This window comes from Oncorhynchus mykiss, chromosome 21 (genome assembly GCF_013265735.2).
Source record: "Oncorhynchus mykiss isolate Arlee chromosome 21, USDA_OmykA_1.1, whole genome shotgun sequence".
Taxonomy (NCBI): domain Eukaryota; kingdom Metazoa; phylum Chordata; class Actinopteri; order Salmoniformes; family Salmonidae; genus Oncorhynchus; species Oncorhynchus mykiss.
This window is the reverse complement of record NC_048585.1, coordinates 1,181,868-1,197,500: the sequence shown is the minus strand read 5'-3', so window position 1 is coordinate 1,197,500 and position 15,633 is coordinate 1,181,868. Positions and strand designations below refer to the sequence as shown.

The 15,633-nt window shown below is 49.8% G+C and overlaps 1 protein-coding gene across 4 annotated transcripts in view; it reads right to left on the bottom strand.

Annotated features, from left to right (window-relative positions):
- The window catches only part of LOC110518351 (voltage-dependent L-type calcium channel subunit alpha-1C), a 149,190-nt gene that overhangs the window by 108,403 nt on the left and 25,154 nt on the right, over window positions 1–15,633 (bottom strand). For all 4 annotated transcript variants that reach the window (XM_036956552.1, XM_036956550.1, XM_036956551.1 and 1 more), the window contains one exon: window positions 7,436–7,608. In XM_036956552.1, coding sequence (XP_036812447.1) covers window positions 7,436–7,608 — 173 coding nt within the window. The remainder of the gene's footprint in view (window positions 1–7,435; window positions 7,609–15,633) is intronic.

Here is a 15,633-nt window from a genome sequence, read left to right as displayed (position 1 = left end):
GGGACACAATGCAGATTGCCCAGTTAGTCAATGAGCAGGAGCACTGGTTGGTCGGGCCAATTGATGTAGTATGTACATATGTACATGAATGTATAGTTAAAGTGACTATGCATGTATGATGAACAGAGAGTAGCAGCAGCGTAAAAGAGGGGTTGGGGGAGGGGGGACACAGCGCAAATAGTCCAGGTAGCCATTTGATTACCTGTTCAGAGTCTTATGGCTTGGAGTTAAAAACTGTTGAGAAGCCTTTTGGTCCTAGACTTGGCACTCCGGTACCGCTTGCCATGGGGTAGTAGAGGGAACAGTCTATAACTGGGGTGGCTGGGGTCTTTGACAATTTTTAGGGCCTTCCTCTGACACCGCCTGGTGTAGAGGTCCTGGATGGCAGGCAGCTTTGCCCCAGTGATGTACTGGGCCATACACACTACCCTCTCTAGTGCCTTGCGGTCGGAGGCAGAGCAATTGCCGTACCAGGCAGTGATGCAACCAGTCAGGATGCTCTCGAGGTTGCAGCTGTAGAACCTTTTGAGGATCTCCTGACCCATGCCAAATCTTTTTTGTTTCCTGAGGGGGAATAGGCTTTGTCGTGCCCTCTTCACGACTGTCTTGGTGTGTTTTGGACCGTTCTAGTTTGTTGATGATCTGGACACCAAGGAACTTGAAGCTCTCAACCTGCTCCACTACAGCCACATCGATGAGAATGGGGGCGTGCTCGGTCTTCCTTTTCCTGTAGTCCACAATCATCTCCTTTGTCTTGGTTACGTTGAGGGATAGATTGTTATTCTGGCACCACCCGGCCAGGTCTCTGACCTCTTCCCTATAGGCTGTCTCGTCGTTGTCGGTGATAAGGCTGTTGTGTCGTCTGCAAATTTAATGATGGTGTTGGAGTCGTGCCTGGCCATGCAGTCGTGGGTGAACAGGGAGTACAGGATCTGTGGATCTGTTTGGGCGGTGTGCAAATTGGAGTGGGTCTAGGGTTTCTGGTATAATGGTGTTGATGTGAGCCATTCCCAGCCTTTCAAAGCACTTCATGGCTACGGGCGTGAGTGCTACGGGTCTGTAGTCATTTAGGCAGGTTACCTTTGTGTTTTTGGGCACAGGGACTATGGTGGTCTGCTTGAAACATGTTGGTATTACAGACTCAATCAGGGGCATGTTGAAAATGTCAGTGAAGACACCTGCCAATTGGTCAGCACATGCCCAGAGCACACGTCCTGGTAATCCGTCTGGCCCCGCAGCCTTGTGTATGTTGACCTGTTTAAAGGTCTTAATCGCATCGGCTACGGAGAGCGTGATCACACAGTCGTCAGCTGATGCTCTCATGCATGCCTCAGTGTTGCTTGCCTCGAAGCGAGCATAGAAGTGAATTAGCTCGTCCTGTAGACTCGTGTCACTGGGCAGCTCGCGGCTGTGCCTCACCTTTGTAGTCTGTAATAGTTTGCAAGCCCTTTCGCATAAGACGAGCGTCGGAGCCGGTGTAGTATGATTCAATCTTAGCCCTGTATTGATGCTTTGCCTGTTTGATGGTTCGTCGCAGGGCATAGCAGGATTTCTTGCACGTCCAATAAGCTCTGTTGACCGAGCAGTGCAGGTATCTCATAACAACTTTTTACATTTTGTGGAAGTCGTCATCAAAGTGGTTTTCGCGGGTCACAAAAAAAAGCTAAATTAGCACGACCCGAGCTGTTTTAGTCCCCCTAATTCTGGCCATCATCCCTCAAGGGTAAAAACTCCAAGAACTTTTAAACGGATTATGAGAGAGACGTGAGGTTTCGACCGTTGGTTTTCTTAGAAGATTATCTACACAATAACGTCGTTTTACCCAATGGTCAAAATATGCATTTTGATTGGACACCCTACTGTACAGGGAGAATGGTGCCATTTGGGATGCTACAGGGTTCCAGGGCTCCAGGGTTCCAGGGTTCCAGGGCTCCAGACTCCAGGGTTCCAGGGTTCCCTACTCCAGGGTTCCAGGGCTCCAGACTCCAGGGTTCCAGGGCTGCAGGGCTCCAGACTCCAGGGTTCCAGGGCTGCAGGGCTCCAGACTCCAGGGTTCCAGGGCTGCAGGGCTCCAGACTCCAGGGTTCCAGGGCTGCAGGGTTCCAGACTCCAGGGTTCCAGGGCTCCAGGGCTCCAGACTCCAGGGCTCCAGGGTTCCAGGGCTCCAGACTCCAGGGATCCAGACTCCAGGGCCTCAGGGCTCCATGCTCCAGACTTCAGGGCCCCAGGGCTCCAGGGCCCCAGGGCTCCAAGGCTAGCCCAGTGCTCCCTGCTCTCTCCCCAGGGAAGGTGTAATGGGTAATGGGACACAGTGAGAGGTAATGGGTAATGGGACACAGTGAGAGGTAATGGGACACAGTGAGAGGTAATGGGTAATGGGACACAGTGAGAGGTAATGGGTAATGGGACACAGTGAGAGGTAATGGGTAATGGGACACAATGAGAGGTAATGGGTAATGGGACACAGTGAGAGGTAATGGGTAACGGGACACAGTGAGAGGTAATGGGTAATGGGACACAGTGAGAGGTAATGGGACACAGTGAGAGGTAATGGGTAACGGGACAAAGTGAGAGGTAATGGCTAATGGGACACAGTGAGAGATAATTGGACATAGTGAGAGGTAATGGGTAACGGGACACAGTGAGAGGCAATGGCTAATAGGACACAGTGAGAGGTAATGGGACACAGTGAGAGGTAATGGGTAATGGGACACAGTGAGAGGTAATGGGTAATGGGACACAGTGAGAGGTAATGGTAATGGGACACAGTGAGTGGTAATGGGTAATGGGATACAGTGAGAGGTAATGGGTAATGGGACACAGTGAGAGGTAATGGGTAATGGGACACAGTGAGAGGTAATGGGTCACAGTGAGAGGTAATGGGTAATGGGACACAGTGAGAGGTAATGGGACACAGTGAGAGGTAATGGGTAATGGGACACAGTGAGAGGTAATGGGTAATGGGACACAGTGAGAGGTAATGGGACACAGTGAGAGGTAATGGGTAATGGGACACAGTGAGAGGTAATGGGTAATGGGACACAGTGAGAGGTAATGGGTAATGGGACACAGTGAGAGGTAATGGGACACAGTGAGAGGTAATGGGTAATGGGACACAGTGAGAGGTAATGGGTAATGGGACACAGTGAGAGATAATGGGTAATGGGACACAGTGGGAGGTAATGGGACACAGTGAGAGGTAATGGGACACAGTGAGAGGTAATGGGTAATGGGACACAGTGAGAGGTAATGGGTAATGGGACACAGTGAGAGGTAATGGGACACAGTGAGAGGTAATGGGTAATGGGACACAGTGAGAGGTAATGGGTAATGGGACACAGTGAGAGGTAATGGGTAATGGGACACAGTGAGAGGTAATGGGACACAGTGAGAGGTAATGGGTAATGGGACACAGTGAGAGGTAATGGGTAATGGGACACAGTGAGAGATAATGGGTAATGGGACACAGTGAGAGGTAATGGGACACAGTGAGAGGTAATGGGTAATGGGACACAGTGAGAGGTAATGGGTAATGGGACACAGTGAGAGATAATGGGTAATGGGACACAGTGGGAGGTAATGGGACACAGTGAGAGGTAATGGGACACAGTGAGAGGTAATGGGTAATGGGACACAGTGAGAGGTAATGGGTAATGGGACACAGTGAGAGGTAATGGGACACAGTGAGAGGTAATGGGTAATGGGACACAGTGAGAGGTAATGGGTAATGGGACACAGTGAGAGGTAATGGGTAATGGGACACAGTGAGAGGTAATGGGACACAGTGAGAGGTAATGGGTAATGGGACACAGTGAGAGGTAATGGGTAATGGGACACAGTGAGAGATAATGGGTAATGGGACACAGTGAGAGGTAACGGGACACAGTGAGAGGTAATGAGTAATGGGACACACTGAGAGGTAATGGGACACAGTGAGAGGTAATGGGACACAGTGAGAGGCAGCAGGCTTGGACCATGAACACAGAGAAGATAAAACATCTTAAACTGTTGAAGCAAATGACATCCACTCACCATTCACTGTGGGTGTACCATATGTGCAGAGAGAGATATGACAGCAGACAGGCTTGGCTAATCAAACACGAGGAAAATACATTCAGTTGTAAATTACTTTTGGTGTTTGAAGTGGAGCGAGAGAGAGAGAGAACTAACCGGTGCCCCCGGTTAATTCTGACTCTGTATCGGTACCCCTCTGTATACAGTCTCACTATTATTTCAGCGCTGCTCCTAAATCACTTGTTTCTTTTATCTCTTATTCTTATCCATATATCTGTTTAAACTACATTGCTGGTTAGGGGCTCGTCAGTAAGCATTTTCCTGTAATGTTTACACCTGTTGTATTCAGCGCATGTGACTAATACCATTTGATTTAATTTGAGAGAGGAAGACAGAGCGAGAGGTCAAGGATGGAAAGAGAGAGAAGAGAGATAGCGAGAGAGAGCGAGAGGGAGAGCGAGAGCGAGAGAGAGAGAGATAAAGGCAGAATAAGGGAGAGAAGCTCTCTTCACATCTACATGAAGGCCAGGAGGATAAATATCTGTGTTAAGGTCATGCGTCTCTATATGAAGCCAGAGTAGAATCTTCCATTACAGATCTGACTGAGCCTGGCTCAGAGGATGACGGAGGGGAGAGCACTGCTACTGTACTCTGATTTACATGGACATTGGAGACATCATGGCCTGTTCGGGCTACATCAGCAGCAGTTGAGCTTGAAACAGGTCTCTGCTTGATGCCAAAGCCAATGTGTGTGTGTGTGTGTGTGTGTGTGTGTGTGTGTGTGTGTGTGTGTGTGTGTGTGTGTGTGTGTGTTTGTGTGTGTGTGAACTGGACAAAGGAGTGATTTGCCTGACACAGCAAATCTCAGGCTTCCTGGTGTTCATTACCCCCTCCTCCATCGTAACCCCTCCCCCTTTACCCCCTCCTCCATCGTAACCCCTCCCCCCTTACCCCCTCCTCCATCATAACCCCTCCCCGTCTTTACCCCCTCCTCCATCGTAACCCCTCCTCCATCGTAACCCCTCCTCCATCGTAACCCCTCCCCGTCTTTACCCCCTCCTCCATCGTAACCCCTCCTCCATCGTAACCCCTACCCGTCTTTACCCCCTCCTCCATCGTAACCCCTCCTCCATCGTAACCCCTACCCGTCTTTACACCCTCCTCCATCGTAACCCCCCCTGTCTTTACCCCCTCCTCCATCGTAACCCCTCCTCCATCGTAACCCCTCCCAGTCTTTACCCCCTCCTCCATCGTAACCCCTCCTCGTAGCATGGTGGTGTTAGGGGGAATGGTATCGTAGAGGTGTTAGGGGGAATGGTATCGTAGCATGGTGGTGTTAGGGGGAATGGTATCGTAGAGGTGTTAGGGGGAATGGTATCGTAGCATGGTGGTGTTAGGGGGAATGGTATCGTAGAGGTGTTAGGGGGAATGGTATCGTAGCATGGTGGTGTTAGGGGGAATGGTATCGTAGCATGGTGGTGTTAGGGGGAATGGTATCGTAGAGGTGTTAGGGGGAATGGTATCGTAGCATGGTGGTGTTAGGGGGAATGGTATCGTAGAGGTGTTAGGGGGAATGGTATCGTAGCATGGTGGTGTTAGGGGGAATGGTATCGTAGAGGTGTTAGGGGGAATGGTATCGTAGCATGGTGGTGTTAGGGGGAATGGTATCGTAGCATGGTGGTGTTAGGGGGAATGGTATCGTAGAGGTGTTAGGGGGAATGGTATCGTAGCCTGGTGGTGTTAGGGGGAATGGTATCGTAGAGGTGTTAGGGGGAATGGTATCGTAGCATGGTGGTGTTAGGGGGAATGGTATCGTAGAGGTGTTAGGGGGAATGGTATCGTAGCATGGTGGTGTTAGGGGGAATGGTATCGTAGAGGTGTTAGGGGGAATGGTATCGTAGCATGGTGGTGTTAGGGGGAATGGTATCGTAGCATGGTGGTGTTAGGGGGAATGGTATCGTAGAGGTGTTAGGGGGAATGGTATCATAGCATGGTGGTGTTAGGGGGAATGGTATCGTAGCATGGTGGTGTTAGGGGGAATGGTATCGTAGCATGGTGGTGTTAGGGGGAATGGTATCGTAGCATGGTGGTGTTAGGGGGAATGGTATCGTAGAGGTGTTAGGGGGAATGGTATCGTAGCATGGTGGTGTTAGGGGGAATGGTATCGTAGAGGTGTTAGGGGGAATGGTATCGTAGCATGGTGGTGTTAGGGGGAATGGTATCGTAGCATGGTGGTGTTAGGGGGAATGGTATCGTAGAGGTGTTAGGGGGAATGGTATCGTAGCATGGTGGTGTTAGGGGGAATGGTATCGTAGAGGTGTTAGGGGGAATGGTATCGTAGCATGGTGGTGTTAGGGGGAATGGTATCGTAGCATGGTGGTGTTAGGGGGAATGGTATCGTAGAGGTGTTAGGGGGAATGGTATCGTAGCATGGTGGTGTTAGGGGGAATGGTATCGTAGAGGTGTTAGGGGGAATGGTATCGTAGCATGGTGGTGTTAGGGGGAATGGTATCGTAGAGGTGTTAGGGGGAATGGTATCGTAGCATGGTGGTGTTAGGGGGAATGGTATCGTAGAGGTGTTAGGGGGAATGGTATCGTAGCATGGTGTTAGGGGGAATGGTATCGTAGCATGGTGGTGTTAGGGGGAATGGTATCGTAGAGGTGTTAGGGGGAATGGTATCGTAGCATGGTGGTGTTAGGGGGAATGGTATCGTAGAGGTGTTAGGGGGAATGGTATCGTAGCATGGTGGTGTTAGGGGGAATGGTATCGTAGCATGGTGGTGTTAGGGGGAATGGTATCGTAGCATGGTGGTGTTAGGGGGAATGGTATCGTAGCATGGTGGTGTTAGGGGGAATGGTATCGTAGAGGTGTTAGGGGGAATGGTATCGTAGCATGGTGGTGTTAGGGGGAATGGTATCGTAGAGGTGTTAGGGGGAATCCATAGCCCATTGACTGTAGAGGGGAGAGACTGCCAATCCCATCCACTGTGATTTAGGACCAGGCTGCAATGAACTGCCTGGGAGGCCCTGTACTGAGCTACAGGATAGGAGAGACAACTCATTCAGGCAAGCAAGCAAGCACGCACACACACACACACACACACACACACACACACACTGTACTGAGGGTATTGTGCTCGGAGGCTCAGGTGGAAAAGTATTGATTGCCACAACTGTTGCACTTGATTGGTAACTCCTCTCTGACAATCCTCATTGGTCCAACACACACATGCCCGGTGCACACACACGCACACACACACACACACACACACACACACGCAATCCTACACACACCCAACACAATTGACACCTACATACAAACACATAACTAATCCCACCAATCACCATTTCATTGAATCTAGTCCACCTCCATAACCTCCCCCTCTTTCCCCCCCTCCTCCTCTCCCCAGACTGCACTCACGGTTTCTGGGCTTCTCCTCGTCGAGCCCCTCCTCCTCATTCTCTGGGTCGATGTCTTCAGCCTGTGTGATCCAGTCCAGATAACCCTTCAGGTCCTCCTCCAGCTGTTGCTTCTCTCTCAGCTTCTGGAAGTCTCCTCTGGCCTTGGCCTTCTCTCTCTCCTTGGAAAACTCTCTGCAAGGACAGGAGAGGAGGAGAGGAGATGGAGGAGAAGAGGAGAGGATGGAGGAGGAGAAGAGAGGGGTGGGAGATGAAAGGATGGAGGAAGAGAGGATGGAGGAGAGGAAAGGAGGAGCAGAGGATGGATGTGAGGATGGAGGAGGAGAAGTTGGAGGAGGAGAGGGGGATGAGGAGGAATAGAGAGGAAGGGGAGGAGGAGAGAGATGAAGAGGAGGAGGAGAGAGGAAGGGGAGGAGGATGAGAGAGAGGAAGAGGAGGAAGATGAAGGATGAGGAGGAGAGAGAGGAAGAGGAGGGGGAGGAGAGAGTAAGAGGAAGAGGAGGAAGAGAGAGAAGAAGAGGAGGAGGAGTGGAAGAGGAGGAGGAGGAGGAGAGAGTGGAAGAAGAGGAGGAGAGAGAGGAGGAGTGGGAGGAAGGAGAGGAGGAGAGGGAGGAAGGAGAGGAGGAGGAGGATGGAGAGGGAGGAGGAGGAGGAGAGAGTGGAAGAGGAGGAGGAGAGAGAGGAGAAGAGGGAGGAAGGAGAGGAGGAGGAGGATGGAGAGGAGGAGGAGGATGGAGAGGGAGGAGGATGGAGAGGGAGGAGAGAGCGGATCTGAAAACCCATTGTATCAACAGATTCAGAGTTTTTTTTCTGAGCAAGCAGCAAGTAGCCTATTAGAAAAGGAAAAAGAAAGTCAATTTAAAGCAAGAAATCTGACTCTCATCACAATCAAAGTTGCCCAATTTGTCCCACTGTAGATACAGAATAAATACTTTTGTCACAACATCAAGGAACACAGATATGAGTACTGCACAGACACTGACTGGACAAAACATTAGGAACACCTTTTTACTTTCCATGACGTAGACTGACCAGGTGAATCCAGGTGAAAGAAGATATGATCCCTTATTGATGTCACCTGTTAAATCCACTTCAATCAGTGTAGATGAAGGGTAGGAGACAGGTTAAAGATGAAGGGGAGGAGACAGGTTAAAGATGAAGGGGAGGAGACAGGTTATAGATGAAGGGGAGGAGACAGGTTATAGATGAAGGGGAGGAGACAGGTTATAGATGAAGGGGAGGAGACGGGTTAAAGATGAAGAGGAGAAGACAGGTTAAAGATGAAGGGGAGGAGACAGGTTAAAGATGAAGGGGAGGAGACAGGTTAAAAATGAAGGGGAGGAGACAGGTTAAAGATGAAGGGGAGGAGACAGGTTAAAGATGAAGGGGAGGCGACAGGTTAAAGATGAAGGGGAGGAGACGTGTTAAAGAAGGAGTTTTAAGCCTTGAGACAACGGAGACATGGATGATGTTTGTGTCAGAGGGTGGAGGGGCAAGACAAATTATTAAAGAGCCTTTGAACGGGGTCTGGTAGTGGGTTCCAGGCTCACAGGTTTGTGTCAAGAACTGCAACGCTGCTGGGTTTTTCACGCTCACCCCTATCAACGAAGTTAATCGCAGGCCCCCCCTACCCACCCACCCCCCAAACTACTTCCTGTGTCTATGCACAACTGTGGGAAGAATTTGAAACATTGTAGACTCCACGCCCCAAAGCATTGAGGATGTTCTGAGGGCAAATGTGCAACTCAATAGTAGGAAGGTGTTCTTAATGTTTTGTGCACTCAGTGTATTTTAGGCGGTGAGACTTCAACAATTACCAGCAGCAACAGGAGAGAGAACTCAGCTGCATGCACTAGAAAGAAGGGAAGGTGAAATACACAGATCTGGAGGACGATACGTCATTCACTTCGTAGCATCCTTCTCAAGTGATGCAATAGAAAGAAAGGTGAAGAGTGTGATGAGACTCTGAATAACAAACAGTACTTTCAACTTCTACCATTCTACTCTTGAAAATCTACTCTTTAGAATTCAGCTAGTGGATCTACATGTGGGTTCCAAACAGCACCCTCTTCTCTATGGAGCCCTGGTCAAACAGCACCCTGTTCTCTATGGTGCCCTGGTCAAACAGCACCCTGTTCCCTATGGGGCCCTGGTCAAACAGCACCCTGTTCCCTATGGGGCCCTGGTCAAACAGCACCCTGTTCCCTATGGGGCCCTGGTCAAACAGCACCCTGTTCCCTATGGGGCCCTGGTCAAACAGCACCCTGTTCCCTATGGGGCCCTGGTCAAACAGCACCCTGTTCCCTATGGGGCCCTGGTCAAACAGCACTCTGTTCCCTATGGGGCCCTGGTCAAACAGCACCCTGTTCTCTATGGGGCCCTGGTCAAACAGCACCCTGTTCCCTATGGGGCCCTGGTCAAACAGCACCCTGTTCCCTATGGGGCCCTGGTCAAACAGCACCCTGTTCTCTATGGGGCCCTGGTCAAACAGCACCCTGTTCCCTATGGGGCCCTGGTCAAAGAGCACCCTGTTCTCTATGGGGCCCTGGTCAAACAGCACCCTGTTCCCATTGGCCCCTGGTCAAACAGCACCCTGTTCCCTATGGGGCCCTGGTCAAACAGCACTCTGTTCCCTATGGGGCCCTGATCAAACAGCACCTGTTCCCTATGGGGCCCTGGTCAAACAGCACTCTGTTCCCTATGGGCCCTGATCAAACAGCACCTGTTCCCTATGGGCCCTGATCAAACAGCACCTGTTCCCTATGGGCCCTGATCAAACAGCACCCTGTTCCCTGTGGGCCCTGGTCAAACAGCACCCTGTTCCCTGTGGGCCCTGGTCAAACAGCACCTGTTCCCTATTGGGCCCTGGTCAAACAGCACCTGTTCCCTATGGGCCCTGATCAAACAGCACCCTGTTTGGGATGTAAGACTACCACTAGGGCCGACACAGCTTCCCACCTCCCTGGTTGGTGTCTGAGGAAATCACTGTGTTGGTGAGTGGTGTTTGAGTGGAGTATTGGTCACCTGGGAAGTTCTGAAATTACAGTCCCACACCACAGACTCTGTCTACAGGGCTGAGTACGTCTAGCACTGCTGACCCACGGCCCCGTCTGTGTCCCAAATGGATACAATAACTGGGAAGATGGATGAGACAAACTGACTCATTTACCAGTAGAGAGAATTTGATCCCAGAAGTCTCTCTGTTTCTCCATGTCCTGTCTCCTGTTGTCTACAGTATATACACCCTTAGAACCCTCAGTAGAATTACTCCCAGGGGCCTCTCTGTTTCTCCATGTCCTGTCTCCTGTTGTCTACAGTATATACACCCTTAGAACCCTCAGTAGAATTACTCCCAGGGGCCTCTCTGTTTCTCCATGTCCTGTCTCCTGTTGTCTACAGTATATTCACCCTTAGAACCCTCAGTAGAATTACTCCCAGGGGCCTCTCTGTTTCTCCATGTCCTGTCTCCTGTTGTCTACAGTATATTCACCCTTAGAACCCTCAGTAGAATTACTCCCAGGGGCCTCTCTGTTTCTCCATGTCCTGTCTCCTGTTGTCTACAGTATATACACCCTTAGAACCCTCAATAGAATTACTCCCAGGGGCCTCTCTGTTTCTCCATGTCCTGTCTATCTCCATGCATGTCTCCTTATCCTCTCCCTCTGTTCTCTGATGTCTATTCAGGGTTGATGTGGATTCATATTCTAAGCGGGAATCTATGGCATTTTTGGGGACTATATGTTGAGTGTGAAGCATGCAAACAACAGAAAACAGAGACACGGTAGACATACACATGAAAACAAAGTCAGACATACAGGTGCTAAAGATCATGAATGTTGTCTTGACAAACAGCTTTATACATATTATAGACACATCTTAAGACATCATACATTATAGATGGGCTTTAATAGGCCCCTGTATTCCCCCAGCCAACAGCAATAACAGCAGCATCCATCCCAACTAAAAGCCTGAGACTATAATAGAGTGGTTTATCAGGAAGAGGTAGAGGGAGAGGAGGTGGAGAGACAGTCAGCAAGTCATTCAGTCAGAAATAGGAGCAGTCAGTAAGTCAGGCTGGAAGAAAAGGATGTTTAACTAACTGCCATGTTTAACTAGTCAGTTAGTCAGTAAGTCAGGCTGGATGAACTCCCGAGTGGCACAGCGGTCTAAGGCACTGCATCGCAGTGCTAGAGGTGTCACTACAGACCTGGGTTCGATCCCGGGCTGTGTCACAGCTGGCTGCGACCGGGAGACCCATGAGGCGGGGCACAATTGGCCCAGCGTCGTCCGTGTTAGGGGAGGGTTCTCCCGGCTGGGATGTCCTTGTCTGAACGGGATCTAGCTACTCCTTGTGGCGGGCCCGGTGCATGACTTCTGTCGCCATCTATACGGTGTTTCCTCCGACACATTGGTGCGGCTGGCTTCCAGGTTAAGAGAGCAGTGTGTCAAGAAGTAGTGCGGCTTGGCGGGTCGTGTTTCTTGGACGCATGTCTCTCGACCTTCAGAGAGGAGACTACCAGTAGAACCAGTCAGTCAGAGAGGAGACCAACAGTAGAACCAGTCAGTCAGAGAGGAGACCAACAGTAGAACCAGTCAGTCAGAGAGGAGACCAACAGTAGAACCAGTCAGTCAGAGAGGAGACCAACAGTAGAACCAGTCAGTCAGTCAGAGACCAACAGTAGAACCAGTCAGTCAGAGAGGAGACCAACATTAGAACCAGTCAGTCAGAGAGGAGATCAACAGTAGAACCAGTCAGTCAGAGAGGAGACCAACAGTAGAACCAGTCAGTCAGTCAGAGAGGAGACCAACAGTAGAACCAGTCAGTCAGGTATCAAGAAGAGGCCACATTTTAACTAGTCAGTCAGGCAGAAAGACAACGGTAACAGTCTGTAAGTCAGGCTGGAAGAAGAGGCCACAGCAGAACCAGCAGAAAGTCACTCAGGCAAAGAGAACAGGTTAAATAAGAATCAGTCAGTCCTTCAAGCAGGCAGACCAGAGGAGCGGTCAGTCAGTCAAGCAGAGAATAATACCATTAGAGGCCATATTAGAACCAGTTAGTAAGACAGACAGAAGAGGCCATGGTAGAACCAGTCAGTCAGACAGACAGACAGACAGACAGACAGACAGACAGAAGAGGCCATGTTAGAACCAGTCAGTCAGTCAGACAGACAGACAGACAGAAGAGGCCATGGTAGAACCAGTCAGACAAGTAGGGATAAAAGGTCAGCCGAAGAGGAAGAGGCCAGGCTCCATTAGAACCTGCAGTAGAACCGGTTCTTACCCGCTCAACACCCCCAACACCAAGTTAAGCACAAAAAATGACCCTATGATGATTAGTGTGACAAAATAGAGCCAGGGCCAGCCACTCCCTACAGCGTCGTTGACCTATGAAGAGATAGGAGAGAGGAGGCAGGGGAGAGTTAATGTCCCTTCAACACACAGCAACAAGAATTAATGTCCCTCCAACACACAGCAACACGAGTTAATGTTCCTCCAACACACAGCAACAAGAGTTAATGTCCCTCCAACACACAGCAACAAGAGTTAATGTCCCTCCAACACACAGCAACAAGAGTTAATGTCCCTTCAACACAGAGCAACAAGACTCCACTGGACCTGCCTGCGATGTGTAATGGAGTAACCCTTGTCTGAGACCTCGAGACCTGATTGGCTACCTAGGCTAAAGCAGTGATGTAAAGTACTTAAGTGAAAATACACTGCTCAACAAAATAAAGGGAACACTGAAACAACACAATGTAACTCCAAGTCAATCACACTTCTGTGAAATCAAACTGTCCACTTAGGAAGCAACACTGATTGACAATAAATGTCACATGCTGTTGTGCAAATGGAATAGACAACAGGTGGAAATTATAGGCAATTAGCAAGACACCCCCAATAAAGGAGTGGTTCTGCAGGTGGTGACCACAGACCACTTCTCAGTTCCTACGCTTCCTGGCTGATGTTTTGGTCACTTTTGAATGCTGGCGGTGCTTTCACTCTAGTGGTAGCATGAGACGGAGTCTACAACCCACACAAGTGGCTCAGGTAGTGCAGCTTATCCAGGATGGCACATCAATGCGAGCTGTGGCAAGAAGGTTTGCTGTGTCTGTCAGCGTAGTGTCCAGAGCATGGAGGAACTACCAGGAGACAGGCCAGTACATCAGGAGACGTGGAGGAGACCGTAGGAGGGCAACAACCCAGCAGCAGGACCGTTACCTCCGCCTTTGTGCAAGGAGGAGCAGGAGGAGCACTGCCAGAGCCCTGCAAAATGACCTCCAGCAGGCCACAAATGTGCATGTGTCTGCTCAAACGACGTCCACAGGTAGGGGTTGTGCTTACAGCCCAACATCGTTGGAGGTTAGGCATTTGCCAGAGAACACCAAGATTGGTATATTCGCCACTGGCGCCCTGTGCTCTTCACAGATGAAAGCAGATTCACACTGAGCACATGTAACAGATGTGATAGTCGGTAGACGCCGTGGAGAACGTTCTGCTGTCTGCAACATCTTCCAGCATGACCGGTTTGGTGGTGGGTCAGTCATGGTGTGGGGTGGCATTTCTTTGGGGGGCCGCACAGCCCTCCAAGGGCTCGCTAGAGGTAGTCTGACTGCCATTAGGTACCGAGATGAGATCCTCAGACCCCTTGTGAGACCATATGCTGGTGCGTTTGGCCCTGGGTTCCTCCTAATGCAAGACAATGCTAGACCTCATGTGGCTGGAGTGTGTCAGCAGTTCCTGCAAGAGGAAGGCATTGATGCTATGGACTGGCCCGCCCGTTCCCCAGACCTGAATCCAATTGAGCACATCTGGGACATCATATCTCACTCCATCCACCAACGCCACGTTGCACCACAGACTGTCCAGGAGTTGGCGGATGCTTTAGTCCAGGTCTGGGAGGAGATCCCTCAGGAGACCATCCGCCACCTCATCAGGAGCATGCCCAGGCGTTGTAGGGAGGTGATACAGGCACGTGGAGGCCACACACACTACTGAGCCTCATTTTAACTTGTTTTAATAAGGACATTACATCAAAGTTGGATCAGCCTGTAGTGTGGTTTTCCACTTTAATTTTGAGTGTGACTCCAAATCCAGACCTCCATGGGTTGATAAAATTGATTTCCATTGATAATTTTTGTGTGATTTTTGTTGTCAGCACATTCAACTATGTAAAGAAAAAAGTATTTAATAAGAATATTTAATTCATTCAGATCTAGGATGTGTTATTTTAGTGTTCCCTTTATTGTTTGGAGCAGTGTACTTTAAAGTACTACTTAAGTAGTTTTTGGGGGTATCGGTACTTTGCTTTTTATATTTTTTACAACTTTTACTTTTACTTCACTACATTACTAAAGAAAATACTGTACTTTTTACTCCAAACATTTTCCCTGACACCTAAAAGTACTCGTTACATTCTGAATGCTCAGCAGGACAGGAAAATGGTCTAATTCACACACTTATCAAGAGAACATCCCTGTTCATCCCTACTGCCTCTGATCTGGTGGACTCACTAAACAGAGAACATCCCTGGTCATCCCTACTGTCTCTGATCTGGAGGACTCACTAAACAGAGAACATCCCTGGTCATCCCTACTGTCTCTGATCTGGTGGACTCACTAAACAGAGAACATCCCTGGTCATCCCTACTGCCTCTGATCTGGTGGACTCACTAAACAGAGAACATCCCTGGTCATCCCTACTGCCTCTGATCTGGCAGACTCACTAAACAGAGAACATCCCTGTTCATCCCTACTGCCTCTGATCTGGCAGACTCACTAAACAGAGAACATCCCTGTTCATCCCTACTGCCTCTGATCTGGTGGACTCACTAAACAGAGAACATCCCTGGTCATCCCTACTGCCTCTGATCTGGTGGACTCACTAAACAGAGAGCATCCCTGGTCGTCCCTACTGCCTCTGATCTGGTGGACTCACTAAACAGAGAACATCCCTGGTCATCCCTACTGTCTCTGATCTGGAGGACTCACTAAACAGAGAACATCCCTGGTCATCCCTACTGCCTCTGATCTGGAGGACTCACTAAACAGAGAACATCCCTGGTCATCCCTACTGCCTCTGATCTGGAGGACTCACTAAACAGAGAACATCCCTGGTCATCCCTACTGCCTCTGATCTGGAGGACTCACTAAACAGAGAACATCCCTGGTCATCCCTACTGCCTCTGATCTGGTGGACTCA